The sequence below is a fragment of the Engraulis encrasicolus genome, chromosome 17 (assembly GCF_034702125.1).
Source record: "Engraulis encrasicolus isolate BLACKSEA-1 chromosome 17, IST_EnEncr_1.0, whole genome shotgun sequence".
Classification (NCBI taxonomy): domain Eukaryota; kingdom Metazoa; phylum Chordata; class Actinopteri; order Clupeiformes; family Engraulidae; genus Engraulis; species Engraulis encrasicolus.
In genome coordinates this window covers 25,833,951-25,855,042 of record NC_085873.1, presented here as the reverse complement: position 1 = coordinate 25,855,042, position 21,092 = coordinate 25,833,951, and the positions used below count along the sequence as shown (strand labels likewise).

The following is a 21,092-nucleotide window of genomic DNA, read 5'->3' as shown; positions in this document are numbered from 1 at the left end:
CATTTGTTTCCCCACAACAGATTTTTTTTTCAGTTTTTCTTAGCGGTAATCTGTCTGACTGAGTGTGCCTAATCTTTTCATGGGAACACGGTTAGGCCTACTTGGCAATCGGTACAGCCTCCATGTGATTGTCTTGAGTATTTTTATTTAGTCTGAATTTTTACATTTGTTCTTTTTAAAATATACATTAATTTGAATTATCATGGTTATAGGTGTGGGTCATTTTTCTACTGAGTGATGATCGCTTTTTAAATCTAATCTTTCTATGCAATCCTATAGGCCAAAAGTTAAAAGGACCCCTTTGTAGCTGGAATTCCGTCTAATCCTTGTTCGAAATAGTAGAGCACAGAGGTAATCTGCCTTCTTCTCAACTGTGCTGTTTCTTTTCTCGTCACGTATACCCCTCATGGTCAAAACATATGACCTGACCTGGGACTCAAAACAAGCATGTGCGTCCTACAGAACTGTGTCTCAAAGTCACTCAGCATAAAATGAAACATCTATAACTTAACATTATTCTGCCATGATGAACTAGGCTTAAAAGCAAATAATCAAATAACATCTCAAATAATATGAAGCAGTAGAAGTAGTTATCAGACATGTGTCCAGTGATCCACTGAGAAACTAACTGTGGCAATCTGGCTGTGGTTAGAAATACAGTTGCAAGGAGGGAATATCCTGTTTTAAATTCATACAATTGTAGCAAAAATTAGATGTGATGTGTCCATTGTGCAGTCATACTGTAATCTACCAAAGGTTAAAATAAACACATGTCCTCCTGTTAATTTTACAATCTAATGCAATTCAAGATTACTCTCACAAAAGACTGGGAACCCACCTGTGAATTCAAGATCCACCTTAAGAACTTTCAGCATCCACCGTCTCCCCACGTCACAACATTAAACCGTCTTCCAGGCAGTTGAGAAGAAACGATATTCTAGCTTGACTCATGTTTTGATTACAACAAATTCATCATTAAGCCTCTGCATCTGTGCAACAGAGCCGATGTCTTTGGTCTTTGTAGGTAAAGTTACAACTTCAAGTGTCTGCCTGTTGTTAGAGTGTCTTTCCAAGTGTTGTTCATTGGTCTGAGAGTTCTCCCTGTCCCTGTTGACCATGAAAAACACGGGTAATTCCTGTAAAGGGGCACCCCACACGGTTACTTGCTCATTCTTCTAACTAAGACTGCAAATCTGCCAGTTATACTCCCCCTGACCAGCCCACGCCCTACCTAAGCTTAACAACCTCCTAGCTTAATAATAAATTACTCTAAAAAAAGGCATGGGTTTAATGGGAGTGATACAAATGAAATGGTTTAATACACTGTTGTGTGTGGAACTTATTGGGTTGGAACGAATTTGGGGGTGTTCAGCGCTTGGGTTGGCAGGCCCAAGAGTTTATCCTTCATTGCAGCAATACCATACCCACTTCTAAAATAAACAATGGGTCATGATTTGACAGACGACTTCATCTGCTGTTCAAGAAACTGTCTCACAAGAAACTCTGGTGTTTGTTGCATCCATGTTTTTGCAATCCAGTGTAATTATATGTTAGTTACATTTACGTCCCAAGAGAAAAATCTTGTGCTTTTGGAAAATGAAAGGTACACTGTGTAAGAATTTAAGTTGTTTATTTCCAGAATTCATGTTACCCATTCACTAATGTTAGCTTTTTCATGAATACTTTCAACCACCATCAAACTCTCAGTATTCATTATGACTCAAAAATTGCACTTTTCATACATGAAAAGGGGGATCTGCATGGTCCGCCATTTTGAATGTCCAGAAATAGCCATTTTTAGCTGCAAAAATGACTGTACTTGGGCCATACTAGAAAATATTCGTTTATTACTTAGTAACCTTTCATGAAAAAAGATCAAATTTGGCAATAGGTAGCCCAGTTTCAATGAGCAGCATAGTTGCAGTACCTTTTTTGACCATTTCCTGCAGTGTACCTTTAAAGCATAACTCGCCACAGTAAAATTTGATGGTGCTGCGAATCTGCATTTCTTTGAAACGTAAAAAAAGGTTTCATGTACACGCATGCATCATCAGCACATACTCTAAAAACGTGACCCATGATTAAATGTACAGTAAGCCGCTGAGGCATGTCCTCACTGCAAGCATTCAATATCACGCACTGCAAGAGGTGAGCAGGGAAAGCTGACCGCTTTGGCAAGGCCCAGGACAAAGTCATCTAAAAGGCCCCATTCAATATATACAATGCAATGAGGACCCAATTCTGGGCCCCCTCTCTCCCTGCGCCCGGGACAAGTGACTAGTTTGTCCCCCCTGTAAGCTTCACTGGAGGTGAGAGAAAGGTGTACCACCTCCCTCGCAATTTATCCCACACAGAAAGGGGGTTAACTGGGTACCACGTCCCCACGTACACAGGCGTGCATACAGGATTCATTGTCTTATGCAATCCCTTCCTCAGGGAAGCCGACAGGTGGGGACAAAGGGGTCAGTCGTCCCGGGCGCCGGGAGAGGGAGAGCCCAGAATTGGGTCCTCATTACACTGTGTATGCATTAAGAGCGGGGCCTTTCGGATGGCGTTGTCACAGGCCCGGCTAAAGCTCTCCATGGCCCTGCCCCCTCGAGCTGAGAGTACTACGTGTCTAACTGCCACATGCAGAAATCCATGTAAATCTGTGTGTACATTTCCAAGCCCACGGATCTCCAATTTGTAAGCTCCTTCCAAAACTGTAAGAAAAAAAATAATGAGGCTGATTGTGCACTGTAAAACGCGAGTTCCAGGGATATGGATTACAGAAAACACTTCCTAATATACACGGCACATGATGCTGTGAAGCCATATACGTGGTGAGTGACAGATGTGGAGTAATGAACAAGTGATCACAAAAGTCGTGTAATAATAACAATGACTAGATTATTTTGCAGGCCAACAAAAAAAGCACAGCTTGAGTGCGCTAAGCCCCCCACATTTGGGCTTGCATGCCCACCCACGGGGACCCCGGTTCGAGTCCGGCCGGGGTCATTTACCGTTTCTGTCCCATTCGCTTCCTGTCACCATCTTCAACTGTCCTGTCAAATAAAGGCATAAAAGCCCCTAAAAATATATTTTTTAAAAAAAGCACAACTTGAATAATTGGTGGATGCAGGGAAATGTTCAGAGGTTACAGGGATTCAACCTTGAAAAGTATTTCTTCAGAATTTAACCCAATGAACCAAAGTTTTGTACTTATAAATGCATATATAAATTGGAATAAATAAAGCGGCAAAAGTAATGCTAATTTCTTTTAATTATTATTAACCAGTGATACACAGAGAAATGTACACTGACAGGGTATTTTACAAAATATTGTGTAAATATAACAGCAAGTAAAAAATAAAAGCACTGAAATATAAAAGACAACAAACTATCCCTGCAAACTATCCCTACAATTACTTTCATTTCACGGTTGATAACAAAAGTCCCTTGAATGAAAGCGTAGGGAGTATATTACAAGAGTCCATCATTTCGAGCAAGATTAAAAAATATGTATATATAAACAAAACAAGGCATTTTACATAAAAATATCTCCGATCACTTTTTCCGCCGACTGTGGTTCTTCATCTCATCCAGCTCCTTCTGAATCAGATGCGTTTCAGCTGTAGTTTCAGACAACTGTGATGGGGGAAAAACAGGAAAATGTCAAGGGAACATTTAGAGCACTCCGGGGGTGGAACTTGAGTTTTTTCCCCACCAGTCACTGTGGCAGGTAGATTTTAAAATCTACCAGTCACTCGCCATTTGTACCAGTCAACTCGTATAATAATAATAATAGTTTGTAATAATTATGTGGTGGGAGGGTCTGGCCATTATGTGGTGGGAGGGTCTCGCCATTTGTACCAGTCAACTCGTATAATAATAATAATAATTTGTAATAATTATGTGGTGGGAGGGTCTGGGGGAACTCCGCCAGAAAATGTAATATTATTAGATGCAATTTTAGGGTAAAGAATGGCAAATCCCATCGGACAAAAAAATTCCCTGGACATTCAGGCTATTTATCGCTCGAGTTGAGGTGCTAGTTTTCACACATCAAAGTGACTTGGTGGTATGACAAATTTACCCGTCACCGCTAAAATGTACCCGTCTTTGGCGGGTGGACGGGTGTAAAGTTCCAACCCTGGAGCACTCATCTTATGAACTCAACAGCAGTTCATAGCTGTAACAGTTGCGGAAAGCTGATTTGTGACTGCGTTGCATGTACTTCTGTTCTGTACGCCTGTGAGCTGCTTGCCTGCTGCTTTCCTCAGTCTCTAAGCTCTTAAATTCTATCTCCTTCCTGCTTTCCTCAACTCCTCTGTTACCTAAGAAATCAAATCCAGAAACATTCCAAAAAAAGCGCATACACTTGTTACAAACTTCACAACACTGTGAAAATTAATCAAAAGAAAAAAGTCTACCGCACACTTTCTTGACATTATGCTCGATTATTTAGAACGAACAACGCGTATCGCCTCAGTGCGTCATCAGGCTCGCTCACCTGATGACGCACTGAGGCGAAACGCGTTGTTCGCTCTAAATAAACGAGCATAAAGTCAAGAAAGTGTGCGGTAGACTTCTTTCTTTTGAAGTATTGAACACTCTTGCGTTTACCAGCACCTAGGAGCTGTGCATGGAACTTTGAACTGTGAAAATGCACTTGAGGGAAATAGGTCATTCTCTGATAACCCACCATGTCAAGAAGGAGATCGACTTTTAGTCTGAGAAGATTGTTCTCTTCCTCCAGTTGCTGGTTTCTCTTCTTCAGTCTCTGCATCTCTTTCCCCGAGACAGTTCCACCAGATTCTAGACAAGAAGAAATAAAACCAAAAAAGGTGCATTGTAACAACCATTGCCGCTGACCGCTTTTCCCGGGCCCAGGACGAAATCTTCTGAAGATCACCCCTTCTCAATACATATAATGCCTGGGCCCCTCCTCTCCTTGGGCCACAGGGCCTTTTTGCCCACTCTCGGCAAACCTGGCAACAACACGTTCCTGTTTTTCAATAGCAGACTTCTTTAACAGTTGTTTCAATGACCCTCTGTTTCATTTAAAGCATTTTAAAGAGGTGTGGTGTAACTTACCACTTATCCATTGGCCATCTTCAAACTTCAGACTCTGGCCTCCAATAGTCATCATTGGAGACCCATATTCCAGACCCAGCTCTACCTCTCTCGTGGACCTGTCCAGCTGAAATAAATAAATAGATGTATTTAAAAACATTTAATTTATAATTATTAAGTACTTTAATGTAAGATACAGGATGTCAAACTAAGGTCCTTGAGCCAAAATCTGGTGTACCTTTACTTTGTCAGCAAGGTCTCTTTCAATGTTTATTATCTAGGGCTGTAAAGATATTGTATTGAACCGAGAAATTGTGAAATCCTTCAAAACTGTATTGTGGTGCAAGAAGGCAGAAACGTGACATGCCCTTTCAAAGTTCTGTTACCCTTCCAGAAAACTACCGCATGATGATATGAGGTAGCGCTTCCAAGCTTCAAATCATCAACATCCTTATTATTTTTAAACTTCATGATAAACTGCGTGATACGCAGTGCCACGAAGCTGTACTGTGGTGCGGTGCAAGACCCAGACCCTGGTGTATTTCCGCTCAGCTCCGTGAGCTCCTCATACGAGGGTCTGAGGGATCTTCAGATTCTCCCTGCTGCCGAACCAAATTTCAGTAACCAATCAACATCAAGCAGATCAAGATTTTCAGAGATGTGACGTGCTCAAAGTTTAAATAGTATTGGAGAGGGAGAAAATAAGTGAAACTATTTCAGACAACAATGGCCGTTCGTTGGGAAAAACTCATCGGAATTGGTTCTCTTTACAACTGTTTCGAATCTGTGAGGAGTTTTAAGTATCACCTCATTAAAATGTCACACAAGTGGTTTCCCCAAGGTTTCCCCAATCACGTGGAGGATTTTTGTTGTTGTTATAATACCACGTGTTCAGAATTGTGCCTCCTGGCCACAGTGACTGACAGTTTAGGCCCTTAGTTTCTCCTCTCTCTGGTCACTCTCACACCTCAACATTCAGCCCATCCCCCGTTGTTTGTGAAAGATGCTGCAGCCCCCCCTCCCCCCTTCTACTGCTCCCCCTGCTACTGACTTACAGACCCTTTCACTGACCTACAGACTTGGTACTTTTCCATCATGCACCAAGTGTGTGGCTAGGCAGTGATGGGCCCAGCAAGCAGACCTTCCGGCTCCAGAGGTGGGTCCTGGCCTGCTGGGAACACCCACTAGCTCGAACCCTGCTGTACATCTATGTGCATAGGGGATGCACTACAGGTCACTCTTCTGACCATCAGCACACAGGGACTCTATCAGTCCAACTTGGGATCCTTCTTTCTAATTCTTTGGACGCTTCAGGATCCCTGCGTCCATATGAACATTGTTCTTTTTGTCATGCCGTGCGTCCATGAGACATAAAACCACGGTTCATGGTTCAAGGCCTTCAATCTTGTGTGTGTGTGACTTCTTGGGGAGATCCATTTTTGTTCTGGCCGGACAACCGGTGTAGCTTACTGTATTCCTGGACCAGCCCTATCATACAGTCCTTTTCCGGGTGCTTACTTAAGGTCTTTTTTAACACCACGCCTTCGCAGACCTATACATGTGGCATATCTCCAGATGAATGTTTATGGAGCAAGGCAGAACCCATTAATCTGGCAACAGTCAGGTTAGAGACTTCACTTAATGCTGCAACACTGGAAGTATGGGGGAAGGCCCATGTACATTTAAATTAAATTAAAATGAAAATTACATTTTCTACCGGTCACGCATCATATGGGCAGATTTTGAACTATATAGTCAGTGTATGATGGGAGTATCTGTGTAAATTTGCCTAGCACTACATTTGACACATAAAATTCTATATCATAGGCCTACGTATTGACAAATTCAGAAGTTTCATCCCACATTTTGACATGACTGGCCCATTGTTAATTCGAGTTTGACCCCCTGAGTAACATGATAATGATCAATAAAGCAATAGGTAAAAGCCAAGGGAAGTTACTGACAGTGTGTAAGTTAGACATCGACGCTGATTTGCGTGGCGGTGTCTTCTTCGGGCTAAATGTGTTACCAAAGAGAGGCATGATGCCTGGACCCAAAGGACTTGCTTGTCTTCGCACTGAGCAAACTGAATGCTTGAATGGGAGGTTTGAGCAATCTGTGAAAATACAGTAAAATAGCCAAGTCAAAGTAAGAAATACGCCAAAGGACGGACAAGTCATAACCAACTGGTAACTTCATTAAAATGTAATAAAGCTGAGATGTAACGTAGCAAGAAGAAATCAAGACTCGTGAACCTAGCATTTTGTTTTACAATCTTACCGCTCGTTAGTTTGCCGAAGCTGCAGAAACACCGGTCGATATCCTATTACACTGTCTGTACTATATCTTCACACTCGTTTTTTTGCGAAATAATACATACACATACCGTTATATGCCTACCATAAAAAGCTAGCCTGTTAGCTGGTGTTGTGTTTACACAGAGGCGGAAGTATGGTCGCTAGATACAACTGTGGTTCACTTGGTAACCGCGCATGTGTACCGATACCGTAAGCTAACAGCGCCACCAAGTGTCTGTGCAATTTAGCCAGTGATTGCTCCCTATTTATCTAATAGGGTGATTCACCAACCCGAGAAATTGCGTTTCTGTGGCAAAATCAATATTTAATGTATACGGCCTATACATATCTTTTCACTTCTACATATAAATACAAACTTTTCGCCACACGGTATCGCCCAGCCCCAGTGGCCTAATGGATAAGGCACTGGCCTCCTAAGCCAGGGATTGTGGGTTCGAGTCCCATCTGGGGTGAAATCCTTTTTCGTCTTCTTTACGCACGATTATGTTCACAATTGTGCACAGCCACCACATTGGGTTCGCCATTCCAATTGACCCGTGTCAAAACCTGTAAAAGGTGTTTTGAAAGTTTTGACTCTGTGCAACCACCCTCACCCCAACGGTGACAAATTATACATAGAAAAGACATATACGGCCCGGTGTGCACACTGCACCAGGCACAGGTTGCTGAAATGTTACTATAGGCCTAAATTATTGCAATAATGCAATTACGTTACATTTTATTACCACGTCTTTGTCTTTCACCAACCCGGTGCATCATGGGCTAGCCTAGGTCAGGGTGAGGTTCTGGTCGAGGGTGCCAGCCAATTGAAGGAATTGGTTTTAGGTCCTCCAATCATCTTAGCCTCCTGCTACAAATCCTCTTCAGAGCACTCTCCACGAGAAGGCTCCTTCCTGAGGATTGGTCACGATGTTTAGGCTATGTTGACTAGTTAGTCTACACAAAATAGGTCTACAACGCTCTTTAATTTTCTATTTGACTAGTTGTTTTAGGCTGCGAAATGAAGGCTTGGTGTGGTCAACATCTTATTATCCTTCAGTGCGTCTTGGCTGCCACCTGTCAGGGAGGGCATGGTAAGTGTCAAATAGCACCTATCGCAAAGTTGTTCTGAAGGCTATAGGCCTACGTTTTTGTTTATTTGAGAGCTTATATTACACTATTCTTTCAGTCGTTTCAAACACACATAAAAAATGAAACTCATTTAGCATGCATTTTCATTTGCAAAGAGGTTGCAATGAATCCACACAGGACCACCGGCGTATAGCCTGCTCTGCAGGACACTCAAATAACGTGACCTAGACGTGTGTGAAGGCAACAATTAATTTGTCTAGTATCTGCTCTTAACCTAGAACGCAGGTAAAGGACGGCGAAAGTTCATTCATCCTGGCTGCAAGAAGTGCATGGAGAGAGCAAGATAGTATCCAATAAGAGGCTATGCCTGAAAATATACTAAGTGTGCAAATGTTTTATTTACATGAGTCACATTATGTTCTGTTTTTGTGTACATACTTACAAGAGACCCAGAAGGCAACACTGTATTGGGATGCCACACAGAAGACAGTCCATGTCAGGCATGGTGTCATGGATACCAGTGGAGATGCTTATGGGTATTTCAATGACAGCCTCTCTAGCACTGGTTGGAGTGTTTTGGAGATAAGAGCTGGATATGGGAGGACCACCCAGTCCGATGCCGTCACTTACTTCCTGGCTGGATATCTGGAGGGTTACCTGACAGCTCAGTGAGTATGATTTTAGGTTTTCAAATGGTACTTTATGGTTTTAAAGCCTTTTTTCTGTCTTTTTAGCTGATAGAAGAGAGAATATGTCAGGAAGACAGATGGGGCAGGGTTGGGGCATGGGACTGGAAGCTGGTTTCCCTTGGGCATGCAAGTTCATAATGTGGGGAAGCATGCTGTGCCACTTGCAAAGTGCATTTTAGATGAACCTTTTTCCTCATTCCTTGAGATTTTCGATGGTTTTCTCTAATTGCCTAAACATTTTTTTTTTCATTCAGACAGATGTTGAGCCATTATGTGAACATGTACCCCCATCTGATGAAGGACAAAAGAGTTCTGGTGCCTTTGAGTAATTTTCTGAGGTAATTGAAGATTAATTCTCATATTCTCAATGTAAAAAATTACATTGCGGTAGGGCTGCACAATTAATCGAAAAATAATCAAAATCGTGATAAAATAGTGAAATCGAACTCATGATTTTAATCGTGATTCAATCGTGGCAATAGTGACCTACTTTTGAGAGCGTCCTTGAAGCCAGAACATACTGACAAGCTGGTGTTTCTGGCCAGAAATCTGCCCACTTAAGTTTCATGCTATTGCCTTTACATAATAATTCATTTTATTTTGCTCATCCCGTATGTAATTCATTCTTGGTTATATTTCATCTTGTTGTAATTAAAAAAAACCCCGCAAAAATCAATAATCATGTTTAATAATCGTGATTATGATTTTGACCAAAATAATCGTGATTATGATTTTTTCCATAATCGTGCAGCCCTACATTGCGGTAATCAAACTCTCTCCATCACCCATACATTTGCAGATGTTCTTATTTTTTGTGTCTTCTAGTATTGTTATGAATATATGCTTAGGTAGCCTCATTGATGTGCAGCCAGTGAAAATCTGTACTAGTCATTGAAAAGGCTTTTACTACATAGTACTACACTAGCTACTACGACATTACACAACGTCTTTGGTAATACGCTACAAGTTAGTCAATGCTTTTCTTGGAACAGCTAATGTATAAAGGGCATCTTGTCCTCAGAGTTTTCAGTGACCTTTCTTTTTACCACTGCTGCAAATGTGATGCTTGCTGTCAGGGAGCAGGATGCATGGACCAGGGCTCAGGTCAAGCTGAAAAAGGACAAGAGTGACCCCTTATGGCAGCATATGGGATTAATCATTTCTCAGTTGGATGGGCTTCATGCAGGTGCCGCAGACTGGGCCAAGAGCCAGCAAAGAGAGGTATATGAAACTAAAATAAATATATACATTGGTATACATTGTACACACATACATACACACACTACAATATATTACCAAAAGTAATCGTTAACCTGCCTTGACTCACATATGAACTTAACTGCCATCCCATTCCTAACCCATAGGGTTCAATATGATATCGGTCCACCTTTTGCAGCTATTACAGCTTCAACTCATCTGGGAAGGCTGTCCACAAGGTTGAGGAGTGTGTTTATAGGAATTTTATTTAGATATTATAATGCATAATGTATTATATTATAATGCGTTGTGTCAATGTTATAAACACATTGATGCAATGCATTATAATGCCTGCACAAACTAATAATAGTAATACAATATAGCTCATTAGTATATTATACACAGTATATCAGTATTCGTTTCATACATGTGTGTAAGCCTGTCACGATATACGATAAGTCAATAAATCGGACGATAACTTTTTACTAGAACGATCACTTTTCTGGCCCCGATAACTAACGATAAGTTATTTGCGTGATGTTTTGTTTTCCCTCTCTCCCTTTCTCTACCGTAGCAGTAAGACTACTAATGGCGCGTTAGGCAACCGCAGCGCAATTGGGAGGGAAAGTGGAAAACAGCGATCCTAGCGGTTACGTTCCAAACACCAGGATGATCCTATTGAAACTCCCATAGACAAGTTTTTAAAAAAATGCCACAAAGATATGACTTGGAACTATAACACCAGACACATTTTTCAGCGTACACAATAGCATGAACTACTACCTGTGAAAATCTCAAGTCATTTTTTGCCCTTTTAAGAAAAATAGAAATTGTGTCAATCTGGTCGGAAACGGACTACAGCTCCCAGCATGCTGTGCTTCGCGCCTCGTTGACAACACAGAGAAACAAATGAACGCGAACGAACGCAAGTTCTTCGCATATCTTCACATTCTTGTAATCCTATGAGTTCCACATTGTCTTCTTATTACACATATATACACGCGATCATTTTGGTATGGTTTTAAATTCTCTAGTAGATATGATGGCTTCTGTGGTGACGAGTAACCACCTCTCTGGCTCATGTTTGGCTATGCTAATTTGGCTATGCTAATTACATGGAGTAAACAAGCCACACATGCCAGTCAGTGTAGTTCTGTATTAGCTTTTTAAAGAATATTAAAATCAGCTCAGATCAGTGAAAAACCGAACATTTTACCACCTGGTTCGATAAAACGGGCCAACATGCCCATAATATGACTGCCACTACTTCTACTTCGTCGTCAGGGCCGAGATGAAATTTTTCAAAGAAAAAAAACATTCATTTGTTGCAGGGGGTTGGAACGTTGCCAGCAGGGGGCGATGAGATTACTTTCCCTCCCTATGACGCTTAAATGTTGGTGTAATTTTAAGTTTCAGTGCAGTTCTGGTTGGAAAAAAGTGCATTGATATGGCTACTTGCGTCTTTGAAATAGAACGCTGGTGTTCCCGCGCGTCGCTTATAAGCCTCGACAAAGAATCAGCGCTAGAGACTAGGAGCGCAATATTCTTCCAGTCTCAGTCAGCGCATCTGCAACGTTCCTCAGAGAGGGGAATGAACAGCTCCAACACGGAGGCAAATGTTCATTTTGAAACATGCGCAGCAACCCAATATCCACGACGAAGACGTGTTTGTGCAAACATGAAATAGTGGTGCCGTCGCGACAAACTTGCTCTGAGGCTGTTATTTTAAACCTCGCCGAGTTTCCACTATTATTTCAATGCGCCTCCTACCCCGACGTTCGTTGTCTGTTCTTTTTGTGATTTTCGCTATATTTTTTGTTTATTTAGACCTAACAATTATGACTAGGCAGTCCGCAAGCAAATCATGAAGATAAGATTTGTGGATTTAAATCTGACTGTCACGCCAGGAGAATGTGAACGGTTGAGCGCGCTACAGGGGAAACAGAGGCATGGCGACTCATAACTCATAAGAATCAATGTATGGGCGTTCATAAAGGACTTTAAAGTGCGCAGAATTGCAACTTGTTCCAGTCGAGAGAGAGAGAGAGAGAGAGAGAGAGAGAGAGAGAGAGAGAGACTTGTGCATCTGTTCATGCTCTTTTGCTTTTTGCTGTTGTTGAAATGCCTTTAACAGGGCTGATTTGGGTTTTGACTGACAATTAGCTAGTAACAACGTGCATTTGTTTGAAATAAGCTGTCTAAGTAATAATTAGTAAATTAACAATACCCCACCTGTAGGTTATTTTACATCACACCATGGATAGGCCTATAAGCCATTCAGTGTGCTTGAGAAAGATAAATGACAGAAAATGTTAAAGAAAGACTATATAACTTACCTCAATAATAAATACAAAAAAAAGCCTATTTAGAGCCTATTGTGCTGCTGGCCCAAATGTTACATTCAATGTTTCAAGAAGGAGGCCGCACCTTGCATAGCAGTGTTTTTTATTGCACATTATATTGTTTGAAAATGGCGAGAGAGACAATATTATCGATTATCGCAATAATTTCTTGTTATCGTTATCGTCTGGCAAAAATTGTTATCGTGACAGGCCTACATGTGTGCTTTACTACCATTCTGAGTGAAGAAAAAAGAAGTCCCACACAGGGGTTTGATGTTGTTCAGTGAAACTGTATTAAAAGCTGAAAAATAAAGAGAAGCCAAAACAAAAAATGGCACGCAAACGTTTCGGGTCTAGCCCATCATCATTGTAGACCCGAAACGTTTGTATCCCATTTTTTGTTTTGGCTTCTCTTTATTTTTCAGCTTTTAATACAGTTTCACTGAACAGCATCAAGCTCCTGTGTGCGACTCCTTTTTTCTTCACTCTGCATTTTTGTTTGGAATTACGCACCGAGCGAAACTCTCAAGTAAGACAAAGGCGCGGACACCATCTCTACCTTTACTACCATTCTGTAAATCTCAACCTTCTGTTGGGTTGTAGTTCTTGTCCATGTTCGCCATACAGTTCCTCAACGCAGTCGGGGACCTGCTGGATTTGATCCCTGTCCTGAGATCCCGAAAGTTCAACCTGTCTGAGTTATTCAGCAAGCCAACCATGGGCCACTGTTCAGCACTAATCAAGGTCAGAGGGTCATTAGAAACTTCCTGTGTATTTATACTTTATACACTCTATGGGTATTTCTCAAAGTGAAGTGTCCTATAGCCTTGCTAGGATGAGTCACGTCCATTTGAGCCCGGTGTATCCAATTATGAGCACTCCTGCCAATTTCAATGTGCTGTTGTATTGCTCACGCTACCCTTGACTTGTCAGTACCCGGTGACGCCACAGTTTTTGGCTCAGCCCTTTCCGAGATATGAGCTATTCTAATGGGGGCAACTTTTGTATACATTTTTTTTTTAAATGAACATAGGCCTACTCCAAATATTTTCCCAAAAGGTATCGCTGTTTGCTAGCTGTCTGCTGATGTTGCATAACCTTTTGGATGTTTTTGGGAATAAATACAAATGTTTTTTTTGAAATGTAAACAAAAGATGCCCCCATAAGAATAGCTCATATCTCTGAAAGGGCTGAGCCAAAAAATGCGTCGTCACCGGGTACTGACAAGTCAAGGGTAGCGTGAGCAATACAACAGCACATTGAAATTGCCAGGAGTGCTCCTTTAAAGCTAGCGATTGGATACTTTTTTGGTGAAATCCACGAAAAATGGGTGCTACTCGTCCTAGCAAGCCTAGGACACTTCACTTTGAGAAATACCCTTAGGGCAGTGCAATGAACAGTACATTTATTACACTACATGTGGCTGTAATTGGTATGAATGAATGAATGAATCTTGAATTACCATTTTGCAGGCAGGTGGAATTTCTTTCCATTAAAGCATGGTACAAGTTCCAACATATAATATTAGTAAGACTGGCGAAACAACTAATTATGTAACACTTTTCATATTGATTTTACATTATATATTATGTGATGTATGTATACTGTAGATGTGCAATTTGAATATGTATGCTCCTATAACACATCACATGGCAACTGAAAAGGTTTTTGAACAGGAATAAGTTCTCTTTTTCTCAATGTCTGTGAACTTATTGAACTCAGATGTTTACAAATTTCCATCCTTGTAATGCCATGTATGAGGCAGCCATAGAGGTAGAAAATAACACAAGAGGTGACCCCGCCCCCCTTTTCACGGCAATCTGTAGCGGCCATTATCTGTAGGTAGATCAGAGAAATGGAAATTAACGGAGAAGGAGGCTCACCTCTGTCAAAAATGGCTTAATCATGTGAAAATGTCCATCTACACACTATACAAGGACAATAGTTGAAGTGTGTTGCTAACTGTGTTCATAAAATATATAATTTGATTTTTAAATGTATTTTATCGACTCATATGATTTAAGTAGATATTTAGTTTGACATTTCAAATCTGGGGTGAATTTCTCAAAAGAGAAGTTGTTAGCCTGTTAGCAACTTCTGTAGTTGTCTATGGGGAAAATGCATTGAAAACAACAAAGTAGCTAATGTAGTAAGCAACTTTGGTTTCGAGAAATCCACCCCTGGTCTTTGATTAATGTGTTACTTCATATTCACACAGTTTTAGTATTTTTTTTGACAGGGGTGGGCGTGTTCTCCATTGACTTGCATTGACTGAAGGTGCCTACACTACCTACAGAAGTTGGGAATCTCCATGTGCCATTTCCCAGTGCTGCCAAATTGCCGTGTCACCTCTAGTGTTATTTTCTACCTCTATGGAGGCAGCACTAGGTATACACTTTAAGAATGCACTTTATGCATCTCTATTATGACACCTTATATCTGTATGTTGTGTATATATATATATACTTTTTTTGGTGTCATGTGCTGTGTGTTATGTGGCAGTTATGTGTATGTCCAAGACAAATTTCCCTCGGGACGAATGAAAAGAATCCTGAATCTTGAACTGACAGTTTTTTTCATCAAGATAATAACAACTTGAACATTTTTAAACGATCAGTCTTCATCTACAAGCATGAGACGCATGTGATTGCACATACAGCACAACACAAAACATTGAGGATCAAAAGCTGTATCAGGGCAATGATGGTTAACAATGTTTACAAAGTCATTCCTGAATTCCTGTTCCTTGTTTGATGCGCTCTCTTGCCCCTCAGATGTTGCCAGGCTATGAAAACCTCTTGTTTGGACACTCCAGCTGGTACACTTATGCTGCCTCAATGCGCATCTACAAGCACTGGGATTTCAGGCTGTCCACCGCTGCTGCCGTAGCCACGGGCAAGATGTCCTTCAGCAGCTACCCCGGTAATGAGGTAGATAGATACACTGTGGATCCATATCACAATTAAAAAGAACAAGCACAACAAAGTAAAAGGACAGTCACACAAACAGAAACAATAAGTACAGTAATGCATTGTGCTCATCACTATTCAGTGCCCAACATACAACATGACATTACCCAGAGTCTTAAATTCTGGTGGTGAAGAAATCTAGACGCCCCATAGTGACCGCAAGTGAGGGCAAATTCTGACATTCCAGTATCTACAGTAACTCCACAAAAAGAAAGCAGAAAGACTGTGTAACATAGTCTTCCTTGGCGGAGGTCTGCACTCTCTGAGTGCATTTCTAGTTCCTGTTATGTTTTCATGTAATGTGGCTCGCTAGACTACATGAAATAGTCGAATAGAATAGTTACCTCCGTGAATAGTTACCTCCACCAAGGAGGTCATGTTTTCGGTCGCGATGGTTTGTTGGTCTGTTTGTCTGTCTGTTTGTTAGCTTGTCTGTCTGCCAGCAGGATAACTCAAAAAGATGTCAATGGATTTGGATGAAACTTTGTGTAGTTGTTGGAAATGACAAAAGGAACAAGTGATTAAATTTAGGTGGTGATCCGGATCACATTTTTTTTCTTCTAATTCTTTACCATAGGGCGGGATAGGGCAAATTTTTACATTCTAGTTTCTAACACAGCAAAAAGAAGGCAGAAAGTCTTGAAAAAATAGGGTGTAATAATAGTCAAATGTTCTTTCAAACAGCTTCCTTGGCGGAGGTCTGCGCTCTCTGAGTGCATTTCTAGTTAACATTTTTTAAAATTGTTTTCTGTACAATCAATGCACTTCAAATGTTGCCATTGCACTTTTCAATGTTTTTGTTTGATGTCTTTTGTCAACACAGGCCTGCTGACATCGCTGGATGATTTCTACTTGCTGGGCAGTGGGCTGCTGCTGACCCAAACCACAAACAGCATATTCAACTCCTCCCTCTTCTCCACCCTCAACCCACGGAGCCTGTTTGCCTGGCAGAGGGTACGATTGGCCAATGTCATGGCACGGACTGGCGCACAGTGGAGTGATATTTTCTCCAAATATAATTCAGGTGAATGGAGCATATTGTGGCACACCTTGAGGGCTAATATATCTGTGGCAGAGAAGCATTGTACGCCGGACTCTAAATTAACACTAGCCAACTTTCCAAATGCTGGTGAAAATTCAGTTTGGCTGGTAGAAAAGGAATCTCACTACACTTTGACTGGTAGGAAGTGTGTGTTTGACTTGTAACATCTATTCTACTTGCTAAATTGGCTAGTGTTGAAAAAAGTACATTTATAGCCTTTATTGTATGTATTATTATGTGAGGGGGGGCTTTCAGATGACTTTGACCTAGGCCCGGCACAAAGCTGCCAGCCTCTCTGATCCATAAGTTACTAGTGCAATATGTTGTAGTGATTACAGACAGTCGTTAAATCGTCGTAGGAGGTGGAACCCTTCTTTACTCACAGTGGCCTCACTTTTTTATTTCATTTAAATACTACAGCAGAGGAAGCATATATCCTGCTAGCTGTGCAGCATTGCCTGCGTAAAGATCCTGAGTTTAGCTCTGAAAGGCTGCATTCAAATTTAAGCGGCTTATAAATGACAAAAGGTAGAACAGGCAAAGTCAGAGAATTATATAAAGACCTTTATCTCCAAAGGTGAAGAAAGCGCATACCGGTAAATTACATTTTAGGGAGCTGCAGTAAGAATAATAGTTGAGTTATGCAAAAGGTTTAAGGATCAAGATGATATACGCATAAACTCTTCTTTCTAAGGATTTGAATGATGAGTTGTCATTCAGATTTTCCATGTTACGTAACCGTACCTCTCATGAAGTCAAGATTCATCATCTCAGAGAAAGCATGGCACTGTAGAACGTGTGAGAAAGTAGAAGTACACACACTGAAACTCAGAGCGAGAGTTTTTTCACAACATCTTGACCCTTCAGGGTCTTCATGAAAACCCTGTTTGTGTGTTTTAAATCAACTGTTTGTTTGGTGTGTCATTGTGCTGGCCTCAACTTTTCTCATACTCCCAACACTTTTGTCCTGTACTTATACAGAGTGAGGTGGGGTGTGCATATTTACTCTGTTACAGACTGTAGATCATAAACACATACTGTACTTCCACATTCTAGTTCTGGGGTAGCCTGGGAACTCCTTACCTGATTCTTACCATCTGATGTAGTGAGGCATGGGAACGCCCCCGCGTGACGTAGCCGAACGCAGCCAGATGATGTGAATCAGGTTAGGGAACTCCCATGCTGCCTTTAGTTCTACACAATCATTCCAATCTGGAAGACAAATCTACCCTAATCTCATTTGTGATTAGGTCTGGTGGTAACCAGGCAAGGGAACTTACTGTATGTCTTGAGGGCCAATTATGGCCCTTCAGCCCGTCTTATCTGGCCCCTGACATAGTTTTACTGTTATGCAGTTTCACAAGAAATATGAGTTTTGTAAAGAAATGTTAAAAAATACATTTGTTATACAATTAAGTTCTATTTTCAGGGGAGCTATTGAGTGATGGTGGGGTCTTTTGTATAGGTGGCCACCTTCAAGGCCTAAAATGCATGGGGAATCCTGGTTTGTGTCCATAGTACGGCCCTTGGAGGACTTAATAAAATTTGAAGTGGCCCCTCGCATGGAAAATGTTTCCCACCCCTGCTCTAGTTAGTACCACATTCTAGTTACCCTACATGCTGCGCTTCACACATACCGTATCTCCGCTGGGTTTTTCTTGCCTCTTTCTGAAAGGAACCTATAATTGCCAGTACATGGTGGTAGACCTGAACAGAGTGTCGCTGGGGAGGAGGATTGAAGACGGAGCGCTGACAGTGGTGGAGCAGATCCCAGGCCTGGTGATGTCATCCGATCAGACCCAGGCATTACGCCAGGGTGAGTCACTTCCTGTTAAATACAAACAGTAAAAAAATCTGAGAAGATGAGAGAAAAACAGAGAAGATGATGTTTAATCATCTGTCCAAGTGTTGATTTAACACGACAACATTTACTGTGTATGAACTCCCTTCATAATAATGGGCGATTGTAATTGATCATTGCAAATTATTCTTTTTCGTAATTGGAGAACTTAGTGGGCATTGCCTTTCTATAACTGACCATCTTTGAGGTAGATTGCAAATCAAAGGTGCATTGACATTCAAAATACTAATGCACCTTTGAATAGAAAGATAGAATAGAAGCCAAGAAATAGCTTTATTCCACAGTCTACATTTTCCCCAACACCTTCTATAAATGAGCAAGTCAACTGGTACAACTATGCAGTACTTTCCAGAAAAAAATAATGGTGAGAGTGTCGTTGTCATAACATGGCATTGTTCACCTTACATTTATTTTTCCAAAAGGCTACTGGGCTTCCTACAACATCCCGTTCCACTCGACCATCTACGTGCTGAGTGGCTACGGCTCCATGTGGCGGCAGCTGGGGGAGGAGTACTCCTATGACCTATGCCCCCGCGCCAAGATCTTCCGCCGGGACCAGGGCAGAGTCCTGAGCTGGGCCGCCATGAAGAGCATGATGCGCTACAACAGTGGGTGCAGTAGAGAGCATTGCTAAATGCCCATTTAATATCATATGGTAATATTATCTCGTCTAATATCATATGGTATTACCTAAGTGTTTAATCATGAAACAAAAACTGTATTATTAGTAATGGTCACTGCTCTCATATCAACTATAACATAACCAAACAACAATTAAATCTTAGTCTGTGTGGAGATGGACGTGCAACTGCGGAAGTTGTTCCCTAAATGTTTACGAAACGTTTCTTAGGTTATCTGTGCAACCAGAGGTAACATTCTCTCAATATTAACTCTTGGTTTGGAGCTAACCTGCCCTTTAGAGAACCAAATCCTAACGCCTAAAAAGCAGCATTAGAAAACCTGGTAGGCCTACACATTGTTTGTCCCTATCTAATACAGTGGATTGAATTAGCTGCCAATGGAATACAATACCTCTTACCTTAAGCATTAGGTTTAAGGGCAGCTCTTGGCAGCTCTTTCCTAGCCTGCGTCGGATTAATTACATTGAAATGCTTTCTGGTCTTAGACTACAAAAGAGACCCATATGCCAAGGGCCATCCCTGCAAAACCATCTGCTGCCGTAATGACTTAAGGATTAGGAGAGCACGGCCGGGGGGCTGCTACGACACTAAGGTAGGTGGGCAGACATCTATAACTGAATTGTTTGCAGTTATATTTTATACTTAATTCTTAATTTTTTAAGGTTCCCAACTATAGTTCTTACTACAAAGTAGTTCTTTCTATACGTCACAGTGCACGTACACAATGTTACATATTACAATGTTACACACTGTTACATACTGTAATTTATTAAGATGCTGGATGTAACATTGTAATATGTAACAATATGCACTTGCACTGTGCTGAGTAGTGAGAGTTAGAGTTAGCTATGTGCAGTGTAAGTACATAATGTTACATGTTGATGCATAAACATACAGTAGATACACAAAACATGAAACCGTAACATCAAGTTTTACTGTCTATGCTTCTGAAACTTCCGCACTGTTTGTATTATTCCTCCTGCTCTGTCTTAGCGCAACTGTCTGTTTTCCTGTCTCTCCCCTCCCTGCCTCTCTCCTTTCTCTGTATTATTGTCTGTTTCTGTCTCTGTCATACGTAGACAGATAGAAACACACACTGTAAGCAGCGCGCGCACACACCCACACACACACTCCCACAAACACACACACACACACACACACACACACACACACACACACACACACACACACACACACACACACACACACACACACACACACACACACACACACACACACACACACACACACACACAGCCTCCCAACTGTGACTTAATAACGGAGCACACACCATATGTGTTAATAAGACCCCCGTGGCTTGGCGGCCGTTGTTTGTCATCTCATCCCTGTAGGTGACAGACTACCATCAGGCGCGGCAGTTCATGGCCGAGGCCGTGAGTGGGCCCACCACCCATGGCGGACTGCCCCCCTTCTCCTGGAGCGGGTTCAACCGGACCTCCCATCTGGGCCTCCCGCACACGTACAACTTCAGTTTCGTAACCATGCGGCCCATGCTTTTCTCACCGTGACCCGGGTCCTGGCTGGTCCACACCAGCATACAGAGTTGTCTGTACCTACCGTAGATCAGTGGTTCTCAAACTGTTTTGACCAAACACCCCCTTGACCTCATCATAAGACTGCCAACGCCCCCCTTGACCAGTGGTGTAGTCTACTTTTTTGTGGTGGGTATACTGTATATTTCAGCATTTTTTGAAGTGGGTATACTGTATATATTTGTGCTATTCAAAATAATTGATCAATCAATTTCAAGTGGGTATACTGAAAATCCCTGAAATTTAGAAGTGGGTATACCTGCGTTCTACGTAGACAACACCACTGCCCTTGACCTCATTTTAAGCCTGTTAACTGTGACTTTTATGCAAATCAATTCACTGCTATTCAGATGT

The 21,092-nt window shown here is 41.5% G+C and overlaps 2 protein-coding genes and 1 non-coding gene across 4 annotated transcripts; 2 read left to right on the top strand and 1 right to left on the bottom strand.

Moving 5' to 3' along the window:
* Positions 1-1,933: 1,933 nt before the first annotated feature.
* On the top strand, positions 1,934-20,714 carry plbd1b (phospholipase B domain containing 1b). Its single transcript, XM_063222069.1, has 11 exons — positions 1,934-2,148; positions 8,901-9,112; positions 9,388-9,471; positions 10,210-10,354; positions 13,276-13,416; positions 15,447-15,594; positions 16,465-16,665; positions 18,359-18,499; positions 18,967-19,152; positions 19,671-19,777; positions 20,538-20,714. The coding sequence occupies exons 1-11, from the start codon at positions 2,086-2,088 to the stop codon at positions 20,712-20,714; spliced, it is 1,605 nt and encodes a 534-aa protein (XP_063078139.1). The 5' UTR covers positions 1,934-2,085.
* Positions 3,251-7,551, bottom strand: cby1 (chibby 1, beta catenin antagonist). Of its 2 annotated transcripts, none has more exons than XM_063221264.1 (5): positions 7,336-7,551; positions 7,020-7,171; positions 5,077-5,182; positions 4,685-4,797; positions 3,251-3,627 (listed from the first exon to the last, which is right to left on the bottom strand). In XM_063221264.1, the coding sequence occupies exons 2-5, from the start codon at positions 7,095-7,097 to the stop codon at positions 3,547-3,549; spliced, it is 378 nt and encodes a 125-aa protein (XP_063077334.1). In that variant the 5' UTR covers positions 7,098-7,171; positions 7,336-7,551; the 3' UTR covers positions 3,251-3,546. The 2 variants fall into 2 exon arrangements, with proteins under 2 accessions (XP_063077334.1, XP_063077335.1); XM_063221265.1 differs by having other exon boundaries at positions 7,456-7,515.
* trnar-ccu (transfer RNA arginine (anticodon CCU)) lies at positions 7,753-7,825 on the top strand. The gene has a single exon. It is a non-coding gene; the product is annotated as a tRNA-Arg (tRNA).
* Positions 20,715-21,092: the final 378 nt, after the last annotated feature.